We start from the raw sequence: 20,340 nt of genomic DNA, 5'->3' as shown, positions 1-20,340 counted from the left end.
ACCATTATAAACAGTGTTCTGCCACCAAATGCAGGCAGGTCCCTGGCCTATGACCACATCATTACCAACAGTTGAGAAGAAAAAGCCTTAGAAGTGTTCTCCTTCCTAAACAGGCACAATGCTGAAGAGACAGGCTTCAAGGCTTGTCTAAAACTCTAAATATTTACTCTTCAACAGAAAACGTAAATCTTCCAGTTCCAGGATCAGGTACTTAAGCAGGTCCTACTGCCTCTACAAGCTATGCCGTCTCCTCACACAACGCTCCTCCGTCCCCTCCCCGCCGACACAACACATTAAATCACATTATTTCTAAACTAGGTGCCAAATACTGTACTATGGTATCAATTACCTTTTCTACAATGTGTATTTTTAAGAACCAGTTTTTATTGGGCCCCTGGAAATACATTTTTGCATTTAGTTGCCCTCCAATTCTACAAGTAGGTCCACTCCCCATTTTACAAGTTAGGAAACCAAGTTTCAGAGAAGTGTGTTGTGAATTATTGTACAGCTGATAAAGACAGAGTTCGGATTTAAACCCACATTCTATACTTTCTGATCTTCCATCCATTTTCTTTATAATTCTGGTTATGAATGTACATGTCCAATTAATTGCAATAAATGTACAAAAGAGTAACAATTTAAATGTACTATCATCATCAATTCTATCCGTGCAACCAAAGAGATACACAAACCTCCTGACGCACGAAGCCTTTATATTACACCCAATCTCCATAATGCCTCAATGACTGATTGCTGCTTTCTCAATTTTCCTTCGCTCAAGGTATTGTGTCTAAACTGCCACAAGTCACTTTATTCTGCTTTGAAATGGTAATCTATGAAGACAAGAATCTACAGAGCCACTTAGACTAGCTGGCAGCTCTTACTCTGATACTTGCCAAACTGGACAAGATTTTAGATGGTTTTCTCAAACCCCTCTCCCCAATCTCTGTGCTACTCCTCCTCTCTCAGCGCTTTCCTGGGACCTTAAAAGATCTGTGCCAATGATAATAAGGACAGGAGGGAGAGAGTGGGAGAGGGAAAGAAAGAAAATAGAATCCCAATCAAAGCTCCCAGATAGCAACAACAGCTTTGTAACCTAAAAACCTCCAAGATAAGATATGACATTTATGTAGACACTAGCAAGTCGCAAACAAATGGTAGTCCTAGGTCACTGAAAAAGCCTAGCTAGTAAAGGAATGCATCCCTTGCACAATTAAAAACCACTGGTCTGTCTCCTTTTCCGCCCTCACCAACAACAACCAATTCAAACAATCCACTTCTGGAGTAATAAAACCAAAAGTATAAACGGGATACAAGAGTGGTCCAAAGAAGTCCACTTTGAGGGCTGGTAGTGAGAAAAAGAAAATTTTCCTTAACGTGAGGATGGGGGATTTAATTAATCAAAGTAAACCAAAACAAAAAAGTGCCCAAATATTATGAATTATAGAATAAATGAAATTATGGAAAGCAGTGCTTTGTACAATGATCAGTCAGATAAACTTCAAAAACTACTGTTCAATAGTATGTACCTGCCAATGCTTACAAGTCAATTATCTTATAACATGAAGCACTTGAGTAAAATCGTTTCAAGTTTTCAGGCATTTAAAGCATTTGCTTACAAAATGGTTATAAAATTAAAATGAAAGATGAGGAAGTGGGGACAGATCTCATCTTCTCCCACAGTGAAAAGCTTTCACAGGCTATATCTGCGGCCTAGGCCGCTTGTCCTGGTACAAGTTTATCCTATTATTCTGGTTTACTTTAAATGGATTTTGTACTCACCAGGATGCCTATACTTTAATCCTAGGGATCCTGTGAAACTATGAAATGCTCTTTTCTAAAGACACTTTGCTCTCTTTTTCTATACATGCAAATTTACCATTACTAAATTGCCACATTAACAAATGGACTTCAAGAAAGTTGTCTGGTTCAAGTGCCTTTCAAAAAAGCTCAGGATAGCTGAGGGCCCCTCACCTCCCACTCACCCAGAACAGATAATTCTGGAAAGAACAGGAGCTCTCCTAGATTCCAAGCAGATTATGTATCGGAAAAAAAAAAAAAGACAGTGCTTGATGGAACTGAGGTCAAGGGGACCGGGATGTTTGTTTCTAACTAGAAAAATGTTAAGTCTAGAAAATAAAACCATAACTTCTAGTAAGTTGCCTTTAACAAAAAGTTCAGAGAAATAATATAAAGGAGTTGAGGCTTTACCCTTGAGTTTTCCTTCATAAAAACCATTCAGTCTGGATGCCTCAATCTTCCTCCCAGCTCTTTCTCTCTGCCTCACTCTACATGATAAAGTCACGATATTATCTATCTCAACCTCTTCAACGCAGCCCTTCTACTATGTAGAATCCAGAGTGCCTCATCCAGGTGATGGTGGTTTATGTTATGCAGGTGAGAAGCGAGGCAGAAAGAAATAAAGGAATATGAACACACAAACAGAGAAACAGACCAAGATAAGATCATTATGCATTTAAAAAAAAAAAAAAGTCCAACTACTTTTCTACCAAAAAAGATAAAACTTCATCTCCTCATTCCAACAGAAAAATGTGCACAAATTCACAAAAAATGAAATACAAATGGCTAATATTTGGAATAAACTCATCATGAATAACTTAAAAACATGCATTACTACAAGTAACTTTTGTTCAATTACCAAAGCAAAGGTTTCCTGAAATGATGATAATCTACATTCCAATAAAGAAGTACAAAGGGATATCATCTTTCTGGACACAAATTTGGCCATTTGTATCTATCGAGAGCACTAAAATACCCTTTTCAGCTTAGAAATTCCACTTCTAGGAACCATGCCTTATAAAATCATGAGAAATTGAAAGACTTACACACATAAACTGGGAATAGCCTAAAAATCCAACAATAATAGGGAGACTAGCTAAGTAAATTATGATATATCCATAGTGTAAAATAATATACAGTCATCAGAACTATTTTCAAATAAGTTTAATTAAATGAAAATGTTCAGATTGTATCATTAAATGGCAACAGGTTACATAAAAATTCATATATATAGTATGATCTCCTGATGTTTGCTTTAAAAAGACATCACCAAAATTATATGGAGATCAAGAAACCTGGTTCTAAATGCTTACTTTGCCTTTTTAAGCTGTCAAAGTTAGGTGCTACAAGTTGGAATCAACTAGACAGCAATGGGTTTGGTTTCTGGGTTTAAAGTTAAGTGCAGTTCTTACTTTCATCTCCAAAACTGGGTAAAAAACAGTATCTACCTTAAAGGGCTTGGGAGATGATTAAGTAAATCATGTGTCATGGGTTGAATTGTGCCCCCCCTCCATGTATCTGTCAACTTGGCTAGGTTATGATTCCCAGTATTGTATGACCGTCTACCATTTTGTCATCTGATGTGATTTCCCTATGTGTTGCAAATCTTATCACTATGATGTAATGAAATGGATTAGTGACAGTTATGTTGATGAGATCTACAAGATTAATGTCTTAAGTCAATCTCTTTGGAGACATAAAAGAGAGAAGCGAGCAGAGAGACGTGGGGACCTCATACCACCAAGAAAGCAGCACTGGGAGGAGAGCGTGTCCTTTGGACCTGAGGTTCCTGCTCAGAGAGGCTCCTCAGCCCGGGGAAGATTGATGACAAGGACCTTCCCCCTGAGCTGAATGACTGAGAAAGCTGTCCCCTGGAGCTGACGCCCTGAAATTTGGACTTGTAGCTTACTAGACTGTGAGAGAATAAATTTCTCTTTGTTAAATCCATCCCCTTGTGGTATTTCTGTTATAGCAGCACTAGATGACTAAGACACCATGGAAAAAAACAAGCTCTTGTTAGGGAAAAAATACTAGCTATTTCTATTACTTTCAAAACTAAAATTAAAACGTTATTCATTAAAACTGCTGTCATTTGCAATGTTGCTGTTGTTGTTAGCTGCCATCGAGCTGGCCTCTGACTCAAGACGACCCCATGCACAATAGGATTGGACCTTTGTCATCCATAGGGTTTTCACTGACCGATTTTTGGAAGTAGATCACCAGGTTTTTCTTCCTAGTCTGTCCTAGTCTGAAATCTCTGCTGAAACCTGTTTAGCATCTTAGCAACATGAAAGCCTCCACTGACAGATGGGTGGTAGCTGTGCTTAAGGTGCATCAGCCAGGAATCAAACCTGGGTCTCCCACGTGGAACATGAGAATTCTACCACTGACCCACAGCCGCCCCCAAAGTCAAACATAAAACAAAATATGTGGTGAGCGTCGAGTTATAGCTTTAGACAGTGGGCCCTGGACACCTAATCATCTGTAGTGTAATAAGCCTACCCCAAAGGGACACTATGAGAATCAACATTTTGTGTTCAATCATGTCACAGCATAGAGGTCTGAAGCAGTCAATGAAGATTATGGTGGCAGGAAAGGGTGACAAAGAAAAAGCTCATGAAATCATTAAGAAGAAAAAGAGACCAAAGAACCAAAATCATAGGAATAAAAATTCTCAGGGTATTAGTAACATAGATGGATCCTTGCTCTGTAAGAGCCAATCTTTTTTAACTAGCTTTTACAAAGGCAAAAAAAAAAAAAGACCCAAAAAACATTAAGTGACACACTTAATTACTAACAAACAAAATCTGCCCTGGTATCCTGACTCAAAAGTGTTTATGAACTGATCAAAAAAAGACAGAAGGAAAAAAAAAAAGATAAAATTTTGAGAATCCTGAGTTTGTAAGAAATAGATAACCAATAGCTATAAAAAAAAAGTCTGGTCCTGCTTGGTGATAAAGAAATATAAATGTATGTAATAAATATTTAAAATCTCCAATGTACAGCATGAACCTAGATTCTTGTGCTTACCAACACGGTTTTATCAGGTGAGGAAAACAGGTGCCGAGAGCCTGAAAAAGGTGCCATGATCTCTTACGAGCCATTGAACTGGTGTGCTGATGAGAGAAACTCACCTGAAACTCCATTTTCCTTCTACTGCCACCTTCCCTTCCCTATCACAGAAACCACTTCTGAAATACCTTAAACACCAGGAAATTAAAAAAAAAAAAAACACTAACCCTCACCATAGAGAATTCAGATATCTTCAACAGAAAAATAGTGAGTGAACTCAGGGTGTTAATTTCATTAATCCTAATGACTCTAAGGAAACCCTGGTTGCTACTGGTTAAGAGCTATAGCTGCTAACCAAAAGGTCAGCAGTTAAAATCCACCAGGTGCTCCTTGGAAACCCTATATCCAGTTCTACTTTGTCCTAAAGGTTGCTATGAGTCGGAATTGACTTGACAGCAACAAGTGTTTTTGTTTTTTTTGCAATGACACTAAGTCATTTGTGATAGTTTAAAGTTATCTCACTTGCCTCTCCCATTGTTCTAAGGCACTGCCCATTAAGAATAATGCCATTTATGAGTTGGAATCAATTCGACGGCAATGGGTTTGGCTTTGGGGTTTAAAGTTATGTGCAGTTCTTACTTTCACCTGCAAAATTGGGGAGAAAACAGTATTTACCTTAAAACCAAAAACCAAATTCATTGCCATCGAGTCAATTCCAACTCATAGCAACCCTATGGGACAGAGCAGAACTGCCCCATACAGTTTTGGTTAGCAGCCATAGTACTTGACCACTACACCACCAGGGTTTCCAGTATCTACCTTTAAAAAAAAAACAGTGCAGTTGAGTCAATTCTGACTCATATAGACCATGTAATCAATCGGACAGAGTAGTAAGCCTGTAATACACAGATCAACTTATTACAAACAGCTGAGCTATTATAAAACCTTTTGTTTTGAAAGATAAGCAAGTTGTGCTAAAGTCCTGCAAAGAGTACCATCCTTTTGATTTTGGACTGTTCTTCAATAAAACATTCACTGAAAATCAATTTTTCTAACCCCAATCAGAAACTGTAGGAGGCAACATATTTCTGTCTGAATCCAACAATTGCCTCTTACACCCGTCTCTAACAAAGCAGGTATCCACAGTTTGAATTTGAATCACACCATTATTTAATAAGCTAAACCAAAACATTTATAGACCTTATTAATATCCAGCCATGATGGCATGAGAAAAACCATACTTATATGCGAGTTGTTCTCAAAATCCCGTGTACAATATATCTCATGATATCTGCTTCTTCATTACAAGGTACATTATATTAATATCCTTCAGTAATAAACCTCATCTGATACCCCACTGTTTCCTGGCAAACATTCACTCACTCCTTTCCCCTTTAACCACCAGGAACAGACATACCCACACACACAATTTTCCTAGAGAGCTTCACCCAAGGCTCCTGACAAGGCAAAAATACTAGTTAAATCCAGAAGAAAAGAAAAGAAAAAAGCCCACTCTTTAGACTTTCACCTCTGACACAGCTGAGACACCATTGTTCTTCAAAGATTTGGGGGCCACAGGTCATTCTTTGGCTGAATAAGCCAGGCAAGACTGTTTGATGTCACCCTTCTGAAAGACGACAGTCCTCATAATTTGGCACTTTGAGAGCCAACCTGACAGGAACGAGCTTCTTAATTCTTACCCATTCATTGCAAGAGGTGCTAGGTCTACTGTAGGATCCATGTAAATGAGGCCAGAGGACAGCGTGTACTTGCCTTCTCTGTTGTTATTGTTAGTTGTTGTCGAGTTGGCGCAGACTCATGGCGACCTTATGTATAACAGAACAAAACACTGCCCTGTCCTGTGCCATCTTCATGATCATTGGTATGTTTGGGCCCACTGTTGAGGCTACTATGTCAATCCATCTCACTGAGGGTTTTCTTTGTTTCCTCTGCCTCTCTAGTTACCAAACGTGATGTTCTAGTTATTCAGAAATATTGTAGCTTTTGGGGGCACAAATGATAACAGCCCAAATGATTCTTTTGACTCAAAATATGACTGAAAAATGTCATAAACAAAATCATTTGTTAGACTATTTCTGTGGGAAAAAAATATCTTTATTCTTAGAGGACTTATTTCTGCTTGCAAAGAATGACATTTAACCTGCTTCAAAGTTTCATGAGATAATAATTAGTAAGCTTCAACTATAGGGAGCCCACAAGAATCAGATAATTGGAAGGGTGAAAGCAGGGCTTAGAACCCGGTTCTTCCAGTTTGAACCTCTGCTGAGAATCTGCATTTCTACCAAGTTCCTAAGCAATGCCAATGCTGAATCAGAACTTACTGAATGAGAATCTACATTTTAACAAGATCCCCAGGTTATTCTTATAATAATTTTTTTTATTGTGCTTTAAGTGAAGGTTACAGAGCGTATTAGTTTCTCATGAAACAATTAATACACATATTGTTTTGTGAGACTGATTGCCAACCCTACAACGTGTCAACGCTCTCCCCTTCTCAAACTTGGGTTCCCCATTTCCATTCATTCAGGTTTCCTGTCACCTCCTGCCTTCTCATCCTTGCCCCTGAGCTGGTGTGCCCATTTAGTCTCATATGCCTGGTTGAAATATGTGTATTATTGTTTGTTTTACAGGCCCGTCTAATCATTGGCTAAAGGGTGAACCTCAGGAGTGACTTCAGTAATGAGTTAAAAGGGTGTCTGGGGGCCATACCTTGGAGTTTCTCCAGTCTCTGTCAGACCAGTAAGTCTGGTCTTTTTTTGTGAGTTTGAATTTTGTTCTATATTTTTCTCCAGCTCTGTCTGGGACCCTCTATTGTGATCCCTGTCAGAGCTGTGGGTGATGGTAGCTGGGCACTATCTAGTTGTACTGGACTCAGTCTGGTAAAGGCTGCGGTAGTTGTGGTCCATTAGTCCTTTGGACTAATCTTTCCTTTGTGTCTTTGGTTTTCTTCATTCTCCCTTGATCCAGGTGGGGTGAGATCAGCAGACTTATCTTAGATGGCCATAACCATCAAAGATTGTTTCTTTCTGTGCGAAAACCTTTATATGGGTTTTTCAATAGTGGTCTCATACAGTATTTGTCCTTTCATGATTGACTTATTTCACTCAGCATACTGCCCTACAGATTCATCCACGTTTTGAGTGTGTAACAAATTTTGAGAACCACAGCTCTACTAGTGGCTCTCAGAATTGGTCCCTAACCAGCAGCATTAGCATAGCCTGGGGACCTGTTAGAAATGCAAATTCTCAGCAAGGGTTCGAACTGGAACAAACCAATTCAAAGCCTTGGTTTTGAACAAGGGGCATTTTATCCTGTCAGTCAAATAATCCCTACTACGGCCCTTCCTATGACTATCCAGAGCTAGGTGTAGTATAAAGGTCATGCTAAGAACTGCAAAGCCTTGAATTTTTCAGGCTCAGCCAAAATACACTGACTTCAGGATGCTCCATTTTTAGCCAGCCATGCTGGACTCCCATATTGCTGTCCATATGGTGCTATTACACGGCATATTCTTTCTACCAATGCCTCCACCGTCAACACCCAAAAAGTAGGGCCAAAAACAAAAATGATAGGGCTGTTCAATTGGGCAAAGCCCAACTCAATCAAATCTTTACCATTTTTCTTTATAGTGAGAAATACATTCATTTGGCAGGAAGAAAGTGGAATTCACAATTTAAACCTCAAAAAGTTCATTACCAACCCAATTTAATAGAAATAACAAATATCTTGATAATCATGTATCTCGTAGATACATTCTCAGCTTGAAATAAGTAACAGTAGAAGCATAATTTCATTTTACAAGAAGATTCACAACAGGCTTCTTTAAACCATGCTATAGACTTACTACAGAATATGACAAAAAAAAAAAAGATGTACACACAACTCACCAAACGTGAATCATTATTTATAATAATAATATCCACTGGCACAGTCATATCGATTCAGGCCCTTGATGGATGCTACTGAGATGAAGGCACAGTTAGATCCTACAATATGCCATTTAAGTTTGAGAAGAAAAGAAACATACTAAACTTCTTACTCTGGATCCACCTGTTATTGTTGTTATTGTTGTTAGCTGCTGTCAATTCAGCCACCAGCTCATGGTGGCCTTATGCACAACAGAATGAAACATTGCCCAGTCTTGCGCCATCTTCATGATCGACTGCGGAGAGGACTACTGTGATCCATAGGGTTTTCACTGGCTGGTTTTCAGAAGAAGATCACCAGGCCTTTCTCCCTAATTCATTTTAGTCTGGAAGCTCTGCTGAAACCTGTTGAGCATCACAGCAACACACAAGCCACCAACGACAGACAAGTGGTGGTTGCTCATGAGGTGCACTGGCCAGGAATCAAACCCAGGTATCACTCAGGTGAGATTTCTACCACTGTACCAGCACTGGACCCCCTGGATCCACCTACGTCTTTGGTTTTTCAGAAAATCGAGATTCTGGATGGCTCAAGACAGAGCTGTCGAAGCTGTAGGAAGAAACAAAGTCAATATCCTTCCAAAAGCCAGCAGTATCCTCTGGTTTATGGGCCATATTGAATTATTATTCTGGACATTAATCATAAACTTTTACTTTCCATACAGTCCATTAAAAAGCTTCTACTTGGATCAACAGCCAGGAAGAAGCTGACCAACTATACAGAAGTATGAGGACATCTGCTGTGACTGATAGTTGAGAATAGCTGACCCCTTAGTGTAAACTGTAAATCAAATCATGGGATTATACAAAGAAAAAAAAAAAAGTGCAGGAAAAGGAAAAATGAACTACTTTTCAAGTATTATTAAAGTTTTTAAATAAAAAAAGGCAGAGAATCTAAGAACAAAGGTATCTCCAATCTGTAACAATTTTTCCCCAATCTAATAAACAGCCTGGAATCACCATAGAGAAGAGAGTATCAGGTACATGTAGCTTTCTACATACAGGTCACTTGCTGGCATGCTTTTGTCCTCCAGTATGTTTATGATGACACATCTCTTTCAAGCGCATCTGCTATCTAAATGAGAGTCTGGCCAAAATTTATTAGATGTCATTCAGCAAGTGTGTGTGGAGCCCCCACTATGTGCCATCTACGTGTGATCACGGTCCCTGAGAGTCTGCTTGTCTTTGGAGAGACTACAAGGTTAGACAAGAGTTCATATTTTCTGTAAGGAAACGTTTGCCCCAGAAGCAATTCCAAACCTAGACACACACCCACTTTTTCACAACATGCCTTAGCACTGAAAAAAATCAATGACATATCTCTTCTAGATTACAATAATTTCAAAATAGAAGGTCTTCCAATCAGTTCTTTCGTACAGGTTGATTTCTGCATGTGAACAGCGGATTAGTTTTCAAGCAATAACACTGCCTGTTGAAAAATACACCTACCTTAAACAAAAGATACTTTTTGTTCCCATGAAGCTTTGATCTGTTGCCACTTCCAGCAACAAATAACACAAAAGATAAATTCTGCCACCCTCAAGAGTGGTTTTAGACAAAGAGAAACAGCAAACAAAACAACAGAGCAAAAGCTTAAGAAGCAAAATCAAGGTTGGAGGGGGGGAAGGGAGATGAAGTGGAACTGAAAAATGGAGTCTAAACTCTATGATCTAAGAAATTCAGCCTTTATTGATGAATTGGGAGAAGTGAGGAGAGATGTTTTCAGCTGAAAGACAAGTGTGTTCGGCTGTCCCCGTTTTGTGTCAATACCATCTACCTGAGAATGCATGGTGGGGAAAATGTGACTAAGCCTGATTGAATGAGAGTAACACAAGTTTGTGCCTGAGACAATGGAGATAACCAACCAAAATGTGGAATTATAAAACAATTATATGACAGTTCTTTAAAACAAAAAAGTGTATTCTGGTACCAAAAAAAGTATGATTATTCATAGGAAACAGTTATGAATTCAGTATCACCATTTTGCAGGCTGAGTACCCATCCTGGATACCAAAAACCAACCCAGCTCATTATGGCTGAGTCGATTCCTACTCCTCAACAAACCGCTAATGGCCTGGAGTGCTGGAAATCTACAAACCACTGCACCTATTTCCCAGGTATGTGGCCCTGACACTCCGTGTGACTGAGACAGACCAAATCACAATCAGAAGACTAGGAGTCCCTGGCGAATTCTCTTTAAGAAGAGTCCCTAACATCCGCCGTCCGGGTAAAAGGTTTGGAAGTGTGCGCGGTTCCCCCCTCCCACTGGGCCGCGCGTCCGGAACGTTCCTGGCTGTCAGGTGGGTGGTGGCAAGCCTCGTCAGAGAAGCCCTGCCTGGCAGCGTGGTGTGCAGCGCAAGCGGACAACGGCGAGCCCCACTGAGTGCCGCGCGTCCCGGGGCCGGCCGCCCGCACCTTTGTTCGCCTCCCCCCGGCCGCCCTCAAGGAAGAGAGAGCCAGGCCAACTGGGCAGTGTCGGGGGCCATCCCCATCGACCTACAGCCCTTCGCTGGTTCCCCAGAGGGAAACTGGTGGACTAGCCAGACTCTCTGTGGCCCCCAAAAAGCATGCCGGGCTGGAAGGTCAGCAACCCCTTCCCGAACACAAAGGTTGGGAGGTGTGAACCCAACCGAAGGTGCTACTAGCTGGGTGTGCGCTGGGGGCGCGGATGCATGCGCCACAGAGCACCCGAGTGTGCGTGCGTTTTTGAGTGCGCGCGCGCGCGTGTGTGTGTGTCTGTGTGTGTGCGCGTGTGTGTATGTAGGGGGAGGGGAGGAGGCGCTCCAATCCTTACCTCTCGAAGATGAGCCGCACCATGAAGATGCAGAAGGCCAGGGGCAAGGAGAGGTAAAGGTCCTCAGCCTGAGGGAAGGTGGCTTCCTCCGTGTTCTTTAGGTCTGCCCAGGTGACATTGTGCGGGAGCCAAAACCTCTCGTTCCAGAACCAGGCTAAGATTCCTGCCATCTTGCTTTGTCCACTCCTGTCCTGAGACTCTTGCGGCCCGCTAAGCTCTCCGCTGCGCTGGGTGCCCGGGATGCGCGCCCGGCTGGCCCGAGGCTGTGCTGCCGCCGCCGCTCCCGCCAGCCGCCGCTGCCACCGCCTCCTCCGCGGCCGCTACTCTCGAAGGCTCGTTGCGAGCCCCGGTTCTCTCCTCCCTCTGGCCGCGCTGAGGAAAAGGGCCGCCTCGCCCGTCACATGGCAGCCCGGGCTGCTCGCGGTGATTGGCTCCACCTCGCGTCAAGCAGCGAGGCACACGCGGCCAGCTCGCCCACGCCCGTTGGGTAGGGCGCAGCCGCTGCGTCCAGGGCGCAGGGGCTCAGCTTCGGGGCGCGCTGTTCGCCCCTGCGCGCACCGCGCTGTAGCTCTGTGCTCTGGGCTGCGACCTGGGCCCAGCTCCCCAAATCCTTCCTAGTCCTCTCGCTTGCTCGCACATGCTCAGAAAGCCGGCTCCTGCCCCACTAGAGTTTCAGGGCTCTCAGCGCTCTTCCCATACGTCCACAAGCAGTGGAGAGCCAGGTAGGGCCCGGGTCTGAGCCTCGGAACCGCCTCTGCGCTGAGAGGGCAGCAAAAGGAGAAGTAGGAGGTGTAAAAAGCAAAGGGGGAAGAAGTGGAAGGGAAAGGGTCATCCACACCAGGGTATGGAGAGGCAGAGTGAAAATAAGGAACTGGGCAGGATGGTTTGGCAAGAGCTGTGGCCTCTGCCCCATGCCTGTCTTTTCCCCACGTCTCTGATCATCCGGCCTTGTTATACTACTTCTCATCACCACAACCAGCTCTCTCAGGAAAGAAGGAGTTGTTTTATGAGATGCTACATAAAATAAGACTCTTAATTGTTATTTGATAATGATCATGATGAGGTTGATGACAGCAACTGCAGCCTTCTGTAAAACCTCCTCTCCAAACTAGCCTCTCAGAAAACGCCTCCAGACCACATTTTGGCTTCACAGATCATGAGAGAATCTCCACTCTGCTACTTACTAGATTCGTTATATCTGACTTTTGAATCTGAAACCTTTAAAGCATTAGGCCTCTGAGGGTGAACCCAGCACCTTCGCTCCCACAATGGGTGCAGGAACCGTGTGTGATCAGTACTGATCAGTGGCCCATGTAGCCCTGGCTGCAGGGGATACTGTGTTTTGTTCGTTCTTCTCACAATCATTTATTTTCTTACTGGTTCTGCCAGTAAGATCTATTGGAACTTTCTAACAGACTTATAAACAGGCCATTAACACACACACACACACACACACACACACACACCCCTTTCTTTACTTTCCCTCCCCCTCCAGCAGCCTCCCTTTTTCCACTCCCTCCCTTTAATGCAAAACTTAAAAAATTGTCTGTATTTGGTGCTTCCAATGTCTCCACCACTCCACCCTGCTACTCCCGCCACCCACCCCGCCCCCTCCATTTTCTTTTGAACTTCCATCTGGGCATTTGCCACCTCCACTGCACTGAAACCGACCAAGCTCATCAGTGATTTCTATGCTCCTAAATCAGGGGCGAATTATCCAATAGGCATGGTCCTTACTTTGCTTACCAGATCATCTGTAGTGAACAATTTTACACTTCTTAAATCACATCAAAGATTCTCCTTGTAGGCATAGCTGCCATTGTCTCTCTCCCAACCCCACAGCACCTTGCTATGGAATCAAAGCCTCTTTTCAAATTTATAGTCTCTGACAGGTCAGATGACCCAGTAAGCAAGGTAAGCACGAATTTACTTGTCCTTACTTACTGATCTGTAGTGAACAATTTCACATGTTTTTCGTATAGTGAAAAACCATATGAAAAACATGTGAAATTGTTCACTACAGATTAGCAAGTAAGGACAAGTACGCCCATGCTTATCTGGCTTATGAGGTAGTCCGAACCTGTGCGAAATCCAGAGATCGTTCTCAACACCTCTATCAGTAGCCTTTAGTCCAGTTGCTCAGTCTCTGCCCCTTGAAGTACTTTATCGTCTTGGCTTCCAGAAACCACAGCTTTCCGGTTTTCCTCCTATTTCAGGGCCACTCCACCCATTCTCCATTCTGGTTACTCCTCACCTTCCTAAACTCTAATAGTTGAAGTGGCCTTGGAGTCAGTCTTTTGGCATCTTCATTTTTCTATCTGCAGTCTTCATTCACTTAGTGGTTTCATCCAGTCTGATAGCTTTCAATGCCAGCTGTGAAGTGTACGTACTCAATAAATTACAGAATTAATGAGTTGACAGGACCCCAACCTCAAAAATTCTTCTCTACGGAAGGAAAAATACTGAATAAATAATTGTTTTAAATGTTTATATAGCCATGTTAGACTCTGATGCCAAGAATACTGTGGGCATAAAGAAGGGATTGATCAGTTCTGGATGGGGGAGGGAGGAGGAGAAAGCTTAAGAAGTCTTCATAGGGGAGGTGTTGTTGAAGTAAGTCTTCAGTAATGAGTAGGTGTCATCAGCCACCAGTCCAGGCCATGTGGCCAGCTACTCGGTATTACTGATGACTCTCCAGGAAGACACCTTGGTACCAGTTGTAATCTTGTAGGCCAGAGGGGGCAGGCTTGTTACGATCTCTTACCACTTTTGTGGCAGAAGTCATGTCATGGTGGAGCCTGGCCTTTAGGGTCAATCATACTCCCTCCACAGCTGTCCACTAAATCCTCATGTCACTCTCGTGTATAACCTGATAGCACCTTGCGTCCTACCCTGAGACTTCCCTGCTGTCCAGTGGGTCCCTAGGCATGTACAGCAGGAAATGTTGGTGAATTGATGCCCTAGAAGCTGAATTTAGACCATAGGCAATGGAAGCTAGTGGATAAATTCTTATTTCTTTCCGTTTCAAACACATGCAGTAGCTTCACACAACCTCTCTCAAAATAACCTGTGATGCTAAAGAATCATCTTGTTTCAAACTTGTGGCTTAATAACTCATTCCTTTATATTTCCTCTTTTCTATGTCTCACTCTCCTTTTCCTTTCCTGAAATTGCACTTCCTGGAGATTTCTCTTTTTTCTAGAGGAGTCAAACTAAGATAGTGTTGTTCTTCTATTCACAAACTTTGAGGAGATGATAGGATTTCAGCAACAAAACAAACAAAAGATGGGTTTTGTTGGACAGTGCAAAGAGAATTTACTACGTATCTTGTACAAGTCACTTCATTTCTAAGACCAGGTCAATGTCCTCTTGTATAAATTGTGTGTCAATAACACCCGTCTGGCCTATAGCACCTGAATCTCATGAGGCTCACATGCGATAACTATGGGAAAGGGCTTGGTGAACTATTCATTTCTGTATACATATACATGAACATCTGCTTTTATCTGTCTAGCATTTCCTCAAGCAACAGTCCCTTCCTACCACCGTCTGTGCAAATGATTACCCCAGAAATACAATAAAGGAAAACATCAGTCTACCCCAAACACATTTTATTGGTCTAATGATGGGCCCTTGGCATAAGACAGTCCAATAAAATCCCTTCTTCAGGTATTGGGCCTTGGGACAAGGCTGTCTCCCCTGGATACCTGGACTCTAGGATTTCAAACTCAGAGGCTGTTGGTAGCGGTGCTTCATCAAATGCAGAGAAAAGCAGAAGAAGCTAGTTTGCAATGAGAGAAGAATAAAGCAGACCTGTAGAGCTCACACATGTGAGCTCCTAGATCCACATGCTACCTGAGGCCAACTGCTTTCTCATCTTTAGGTTCTATGAAACAGTCTCAGATCCTCATAATAAATTCACCTTTTTGGTTTGGTTACTGTTAAGGGTCCCACTATACAAGGCGTTACTCTAACAGCCCATGTCTTTAACACTATGCTGCCCCCAATTCAGGCCCTAAGGAAGGTCAGTCCCTGGAAGGACACAGCACAGCACCCCTTCCAAGGTGGTCCTTGTCCAGTGATGCTCAAAGCCTAAGGTTACATGCAACCTGAGAAAAATATTTCTCATCCTACTCCTATTTATTTATTCTCTAAACCTATACAGGAAAGACTTCTAATTATTGTCCCAGGAAATCCAAATACAATCTATGCATCAGACAATTATGTACCTCAGAGGGAAAGCCAATAGTTGGTCTATAAAAGTATAAGAGATAAGAAGAGAGAAAAGGTGAAAACAAAATTGGGGAGCAGGGGGCATGATACTGTCTACACTGAATATTAAGAAAGCGTGCTTTGGAGCCTGAATGTGAAACATCACGTAAGAATACACTGTCTTTTCTGGGCAACAGGAAAATATCAACAAACATGAGCTTTATTTCCCATCCCCAGGTACACACCCAGATCTTAATGATTCTACATGCGTTTGAGTTCACGTTGTAAGAAATCTTCACCTTCCAGATGCTAGAAAGCAGCTGGAAGTTGAGTTGAGTTTCCACTATAAATTGAATACACAAAATCATAGTACTTGTTTTACAAAAAGAACACAAAATCTATTTGGGGAGCAGGATATGCTCACATGAAAAGCCAGATAGCAACACACGCCAACACCACTCGAGATGGCACTAGACCTTATACGATAAGTGCCTGAGTATTGCAGATAACAAGGGCTTCCTGCTCAAAAGCAGAGGAATCATTTTGTATTGGAGAGGTCAAGGAAAGCTTCAAGGAAGAGGCAGAAATGGCATCAGGCTCTGAAGACTGAGTAGGATTTGAAAAGGCACAAAAAAAGGTAAAAAGTGAGAGAGGTTTGGTGAGAGACAATAAACAAAATGTTGCTGAGGAGCCATGTTACAAATGATCTTTAGTACAAAGCAAAGGAACACTCCTACTTATTTTAGGAGAACAGTATGTCATCCATGATCAGAGCATACAAGCAATTCTTTAGTATGACATCTGGGACACAATATACACTCAACTACTGTGTTTCAGATGTACAAATAAAATTGTTTATTGTTTAAAGCACAGGACAGTGCTAAAATTAATCTTCAATTTAAACATAATTCATTGAGTTTAAAATAACCTATTTTCACTGGGAATAATGTGGAAATATTGCTAAATTCTATTTCCAAAGTTACTCCCCATGAATATACAACCTTCTTGCCATGGTTGGCAAACAGGCTTAAATCTACACGTTCTTCACTAAGTACTAGTCTCTTGTGTTTTCATTTATATATAGTAGTAGTTAAGGGGGTAAAGATTTGGCTGAGGCAGGAAGTAGGAAGGATTCAGTACCACAATATGTAAACCACCCATAACAGTGCAGCAAAGTAAGCAACTGCCATCTTAAAAAAAGGAAATTAGTGTTTGACTCACTGTGTTGGAGGTAGGCTGAGTTAAGGTATCTAACCTGGACAGAAGTTGAGTGCACCTTATTCAGTGGAATTAACAGAAATAAACAGGACTGTTTCCTCCCATGCTCACAGTCTTTCTTATAATCATGTCAGGTGACGGGGCTCTTTCTCCTACCTCTTTTACCTTGACGGTTTATTTTCTGATCCCGACAACTATCAGTTATTCTGGCATTCCTAGCTGCCGCTGGTTGGATTTTCCATCTTCTCTCTAATAATAAGTGTTAATTTTCCCCTGGCAATTTTCTTTAACCTACCGATGTTGTGTCAAAATCCTGTTAAAAAACTTTAAGCATGCCAAAATGTGTTGCAAAACTGCCAAAAGGAAGTTAAGAAACAGGCAGTTTATTTGATTGTGGGTTGTCCAGTTAAGGACCAAATTCACCTTAGTTATACATTTATAACTTCATAGATAAGTTCAACCAACTACTAGGTATGGTCACCCATAATGGCATTTTCTGTGTGTACATACAGGTGAATGGCATTTAGAGGGCAGGACATCTGGCTTGTGTTCTACTGTTCTCTATGCAAAGGTTTTTATAGCCAAAGAGAAATAGATAATTCAGTCATCTGGCTAATTTGTAGTAGGAGGAAAAGACCTAAAACATTGTTAAAAATGACTGACTTTGTAGGGAAACGTAGAATTTCAGGGCTGGAAGTGAACTTATATGTCAATGAGTACAATTCACCCTCTGAGGTGATCCAAACTAAGATTGAACATCTCTGATGACAGGGAGATCACCACCTCACAAAGTGGCCCATTATTTTGGGATACCTGTGACTGTTAGAAAATCCTTTAGTGAAGACATCAGCTTGAGGAGCCTAGTAGAATCTCCTTAGTTTTCATATTTGTAGAATGAGGAGAGTATTCTTATGTTGGCTAGATGGACCTAGAACTCAGGGACAAGATTCATGTCTAGCCACACTACCTTGAATAAACCACAGCGCTGCGTGTTTGACTAATCGTTTCTACATGTAGGCATTAGAAATATCTCTGAGTGATATCCCATGTCACCAAGAGGTTCCTTGCCTCGTGCACCAGAAAAAAAAAGTCTAACTTGCCTGCAGAATAATAATCAACAATTTGCCTAGTGATTTATGAAGAATTCTATGCTTTTCATTTAGACATAAAAAGTAGCTAGGTATCCCTGAAAATTATATAATAGACAGGCACCATGAGAATTTTTAGTTGGCTGTGTAGATACTGGTAAATTTTGAAACTCTTCAAGTTTAGCTTTTAAGACCTTCATGAATTTTTCAGAAAATGAATAAATATAGTGTATATAGTTTCCTGCATAAATTTTTAAAAAAAAATGTGAAGACAAATAGAGATCAGAAAGTCCATGTTAGATATAGAAGCTTGGTGGTTAGCAAGGTTCACTCAGTAGCTAAATTATTTCATGATAAACATTGGCTTTTTTTAGAGGACAGGCAATTCAGATTCATTCCACAGGAAGGTTAGAAGTCACTATGAGTTATAGACCTACTTAGTAACTTGAGAGAATAATTACAACTGCAACTATCAAATTCTTGGAAGCCAGGAATGTGCCATGTTGTAGAAAGTGGGGATTGCAAACTCAAATGATTTCAGAGGCCAGGCAGATAACATAACTGAGAGGAACAGGCCAAATAAAAGACAACAGGGAGAGGTAAACAGGAGATTATATAGGCATTCAAATTCTCCTTCTCCTCCTTCTTGCATTTATTTATTAAAAACACTGTAGAGGCAAGTTGAAAACATCTATTGGCCAGTGTTTAAGGCCTTCAAATACTACCTGGTCTTCACACCTAACCAAAAAAAAAAGGAGGAGAACAAAAACAAAAGAGTTGCCTTCAATTCATGGCAACTCCAAGCATGTCAGAGAAGAACTATGCTCCGTAGGGTTTTCAATGGCTGATTTTTGGAAGTAGATCACTAGGCCTTTCTTCTGAGGTGCCTCTGGGTGGGCTCGAACCTCCAACCTTTTGCTTAGCAGCCGAGCACATAACTACTATGCCACAAGGGCTTCTATAAGTTAATCTTAAAACCAGAAAACCAAATCCATTGCCATAGAGTGGATTCCGACTCATGGCGACCCTATAGGACAGAGTAGAACTGCCCCATAGTGTTTCCAAGGAGCAGATGGTAGAGTCAAATGCCAGCCTTTTAGATAGCAGCCAAACGCTTAACCACTGTGCAACCAAGGCTCCACGTTAACCTTAGGAGGCCAAATTTAAAACAGAATACTTTTTATTAAAAAAATAGAATTTATCCAGAAAAGGACAATCGAGATGGTGAGGTATATGGAAATCTTGAGACATGGGGTATATATGTTAAGAGCACTATCTTCTGAGTAAAAAAAAAAAAAAAAAAAACAGTAGGTTTAAATGCCTATAATAACTTATTTTTACTTAGAAAAACTATCCAACCTATTGAAACCTCCTTTTCTTGGTTTCTCCTGTACAATAGGAATAGTATTTCCTATCACATGGGATTCACCTAAGATTTAAATGAGATTATGTAAAATACTTGGCATTTAGATAGAGGCAGTTGGTATTATTATTATTATGTAACGTAACAATGCAGTGAAAATTTTACTGTTTCCAGGAAGAAAGACCTGGACTTTGTTAAAATAATCTACATGCAAGGCAGAGGCTAAGCCATTCAAATCTGATAATGGGTGGTCTTTATTTCTGAATTTAGTGAAAGGATTAGATTTTACTCAGCAGAGAAGAGGGGGAGAAGTAAGGAAGGGAGATACAGGGGGAACCGGAGGGAAGGTTTCAGAAGACTGTTCATCCTGCTGTGTGATTATGCAAGAAGGATTTGCCTCAAAGCCTCCATATACATATTAAACTCAAACTGCTTAAAGCCAGTACTCCTTTGTGGCAACTTGTGCAGAGACTGGGTTTTGATACGGGCAGTTTGTACAAACAAGGAAGCTGGAGGATGTAAGCTGAAGAGAATTCAAGAAATTGTAGGCATGGATTTAGAGTCTCAAAGGCCAAGAAACTGGAATCTGAGCCAAGTCTCTGGAGCTAGTACAGTTTGCAAGGTCGACTGTATTCCACTCACACTGGGAAACATGGAAGAAACTACAGAACAGAAGATTGTTCGGAGACTTGATGTCTGTGTTCCAATGTTAGAAGGGCTGTCAGGTGGAGCAATTCGACTTGATCTATGTGGTTCCAGAGGAAACAACTAGGGGAAAAAAAAAAAAAAAAGGCTAAATACCTGAGAAGCTAACTTTATATGCATAGAAGTTGTTGTTTTTAGGTGCTGTCGAGTCAATTCTGACTCATAGCAACCCTATGCACAACAGAACGAAACACTGCCCAG

At 41.4% G+C, this 20,340-nt stretch overlaps 1 protein-coding gene across 2 annotated transcripts in view; it reads right to left on the bottom strand.

Annotated features, from left to right (window-relative positions):
• Positions 1-12,272, bottom strand: part of CERS6 (ceramide synthase 6) — a 324,976-nt gene extending 312,704 nt beyond the window's left edge. The window contains exon 1 of one of the 2 annotated variants that reach the window (XM_049887369.1): positions 11,554-12,272. In XM_049887369.1, coding sequence (XP_049743326.1) covers positions 11,554-11,723 — 170 coding nt within the window. In that variant the 5' untranslated portion in view covers positions 11,724-12,272. The remainder of the gene's footprint in view (positions 1-11,553) is intronic. The other variant, XM_049887370.1, reaches the window with a different exon arrangement.
• Positions 12,273-20,340: the final 8,068 nt, after the last annotated feature.

This window comes from Elephas maximus, chromosome 6, assembly GCF_024166365.1.
Source record: "Elephas maximus indicus isolate mEleMax1 chromosome 6, mEleMax1 primary haplotype, whole genome shotgun sequence".
Taxonomy (NCBI): domain Eukaryota; kingdom Metazoa; phylum Chordata; class Mammalia; order Proboscidea; family Elephantidae; genus Elephas; species Elephas maximus.
Note: the sequence above shows the minus strand (reverse complement) of the source record. Positions and strands in the feature narration are given on the sequence as shown.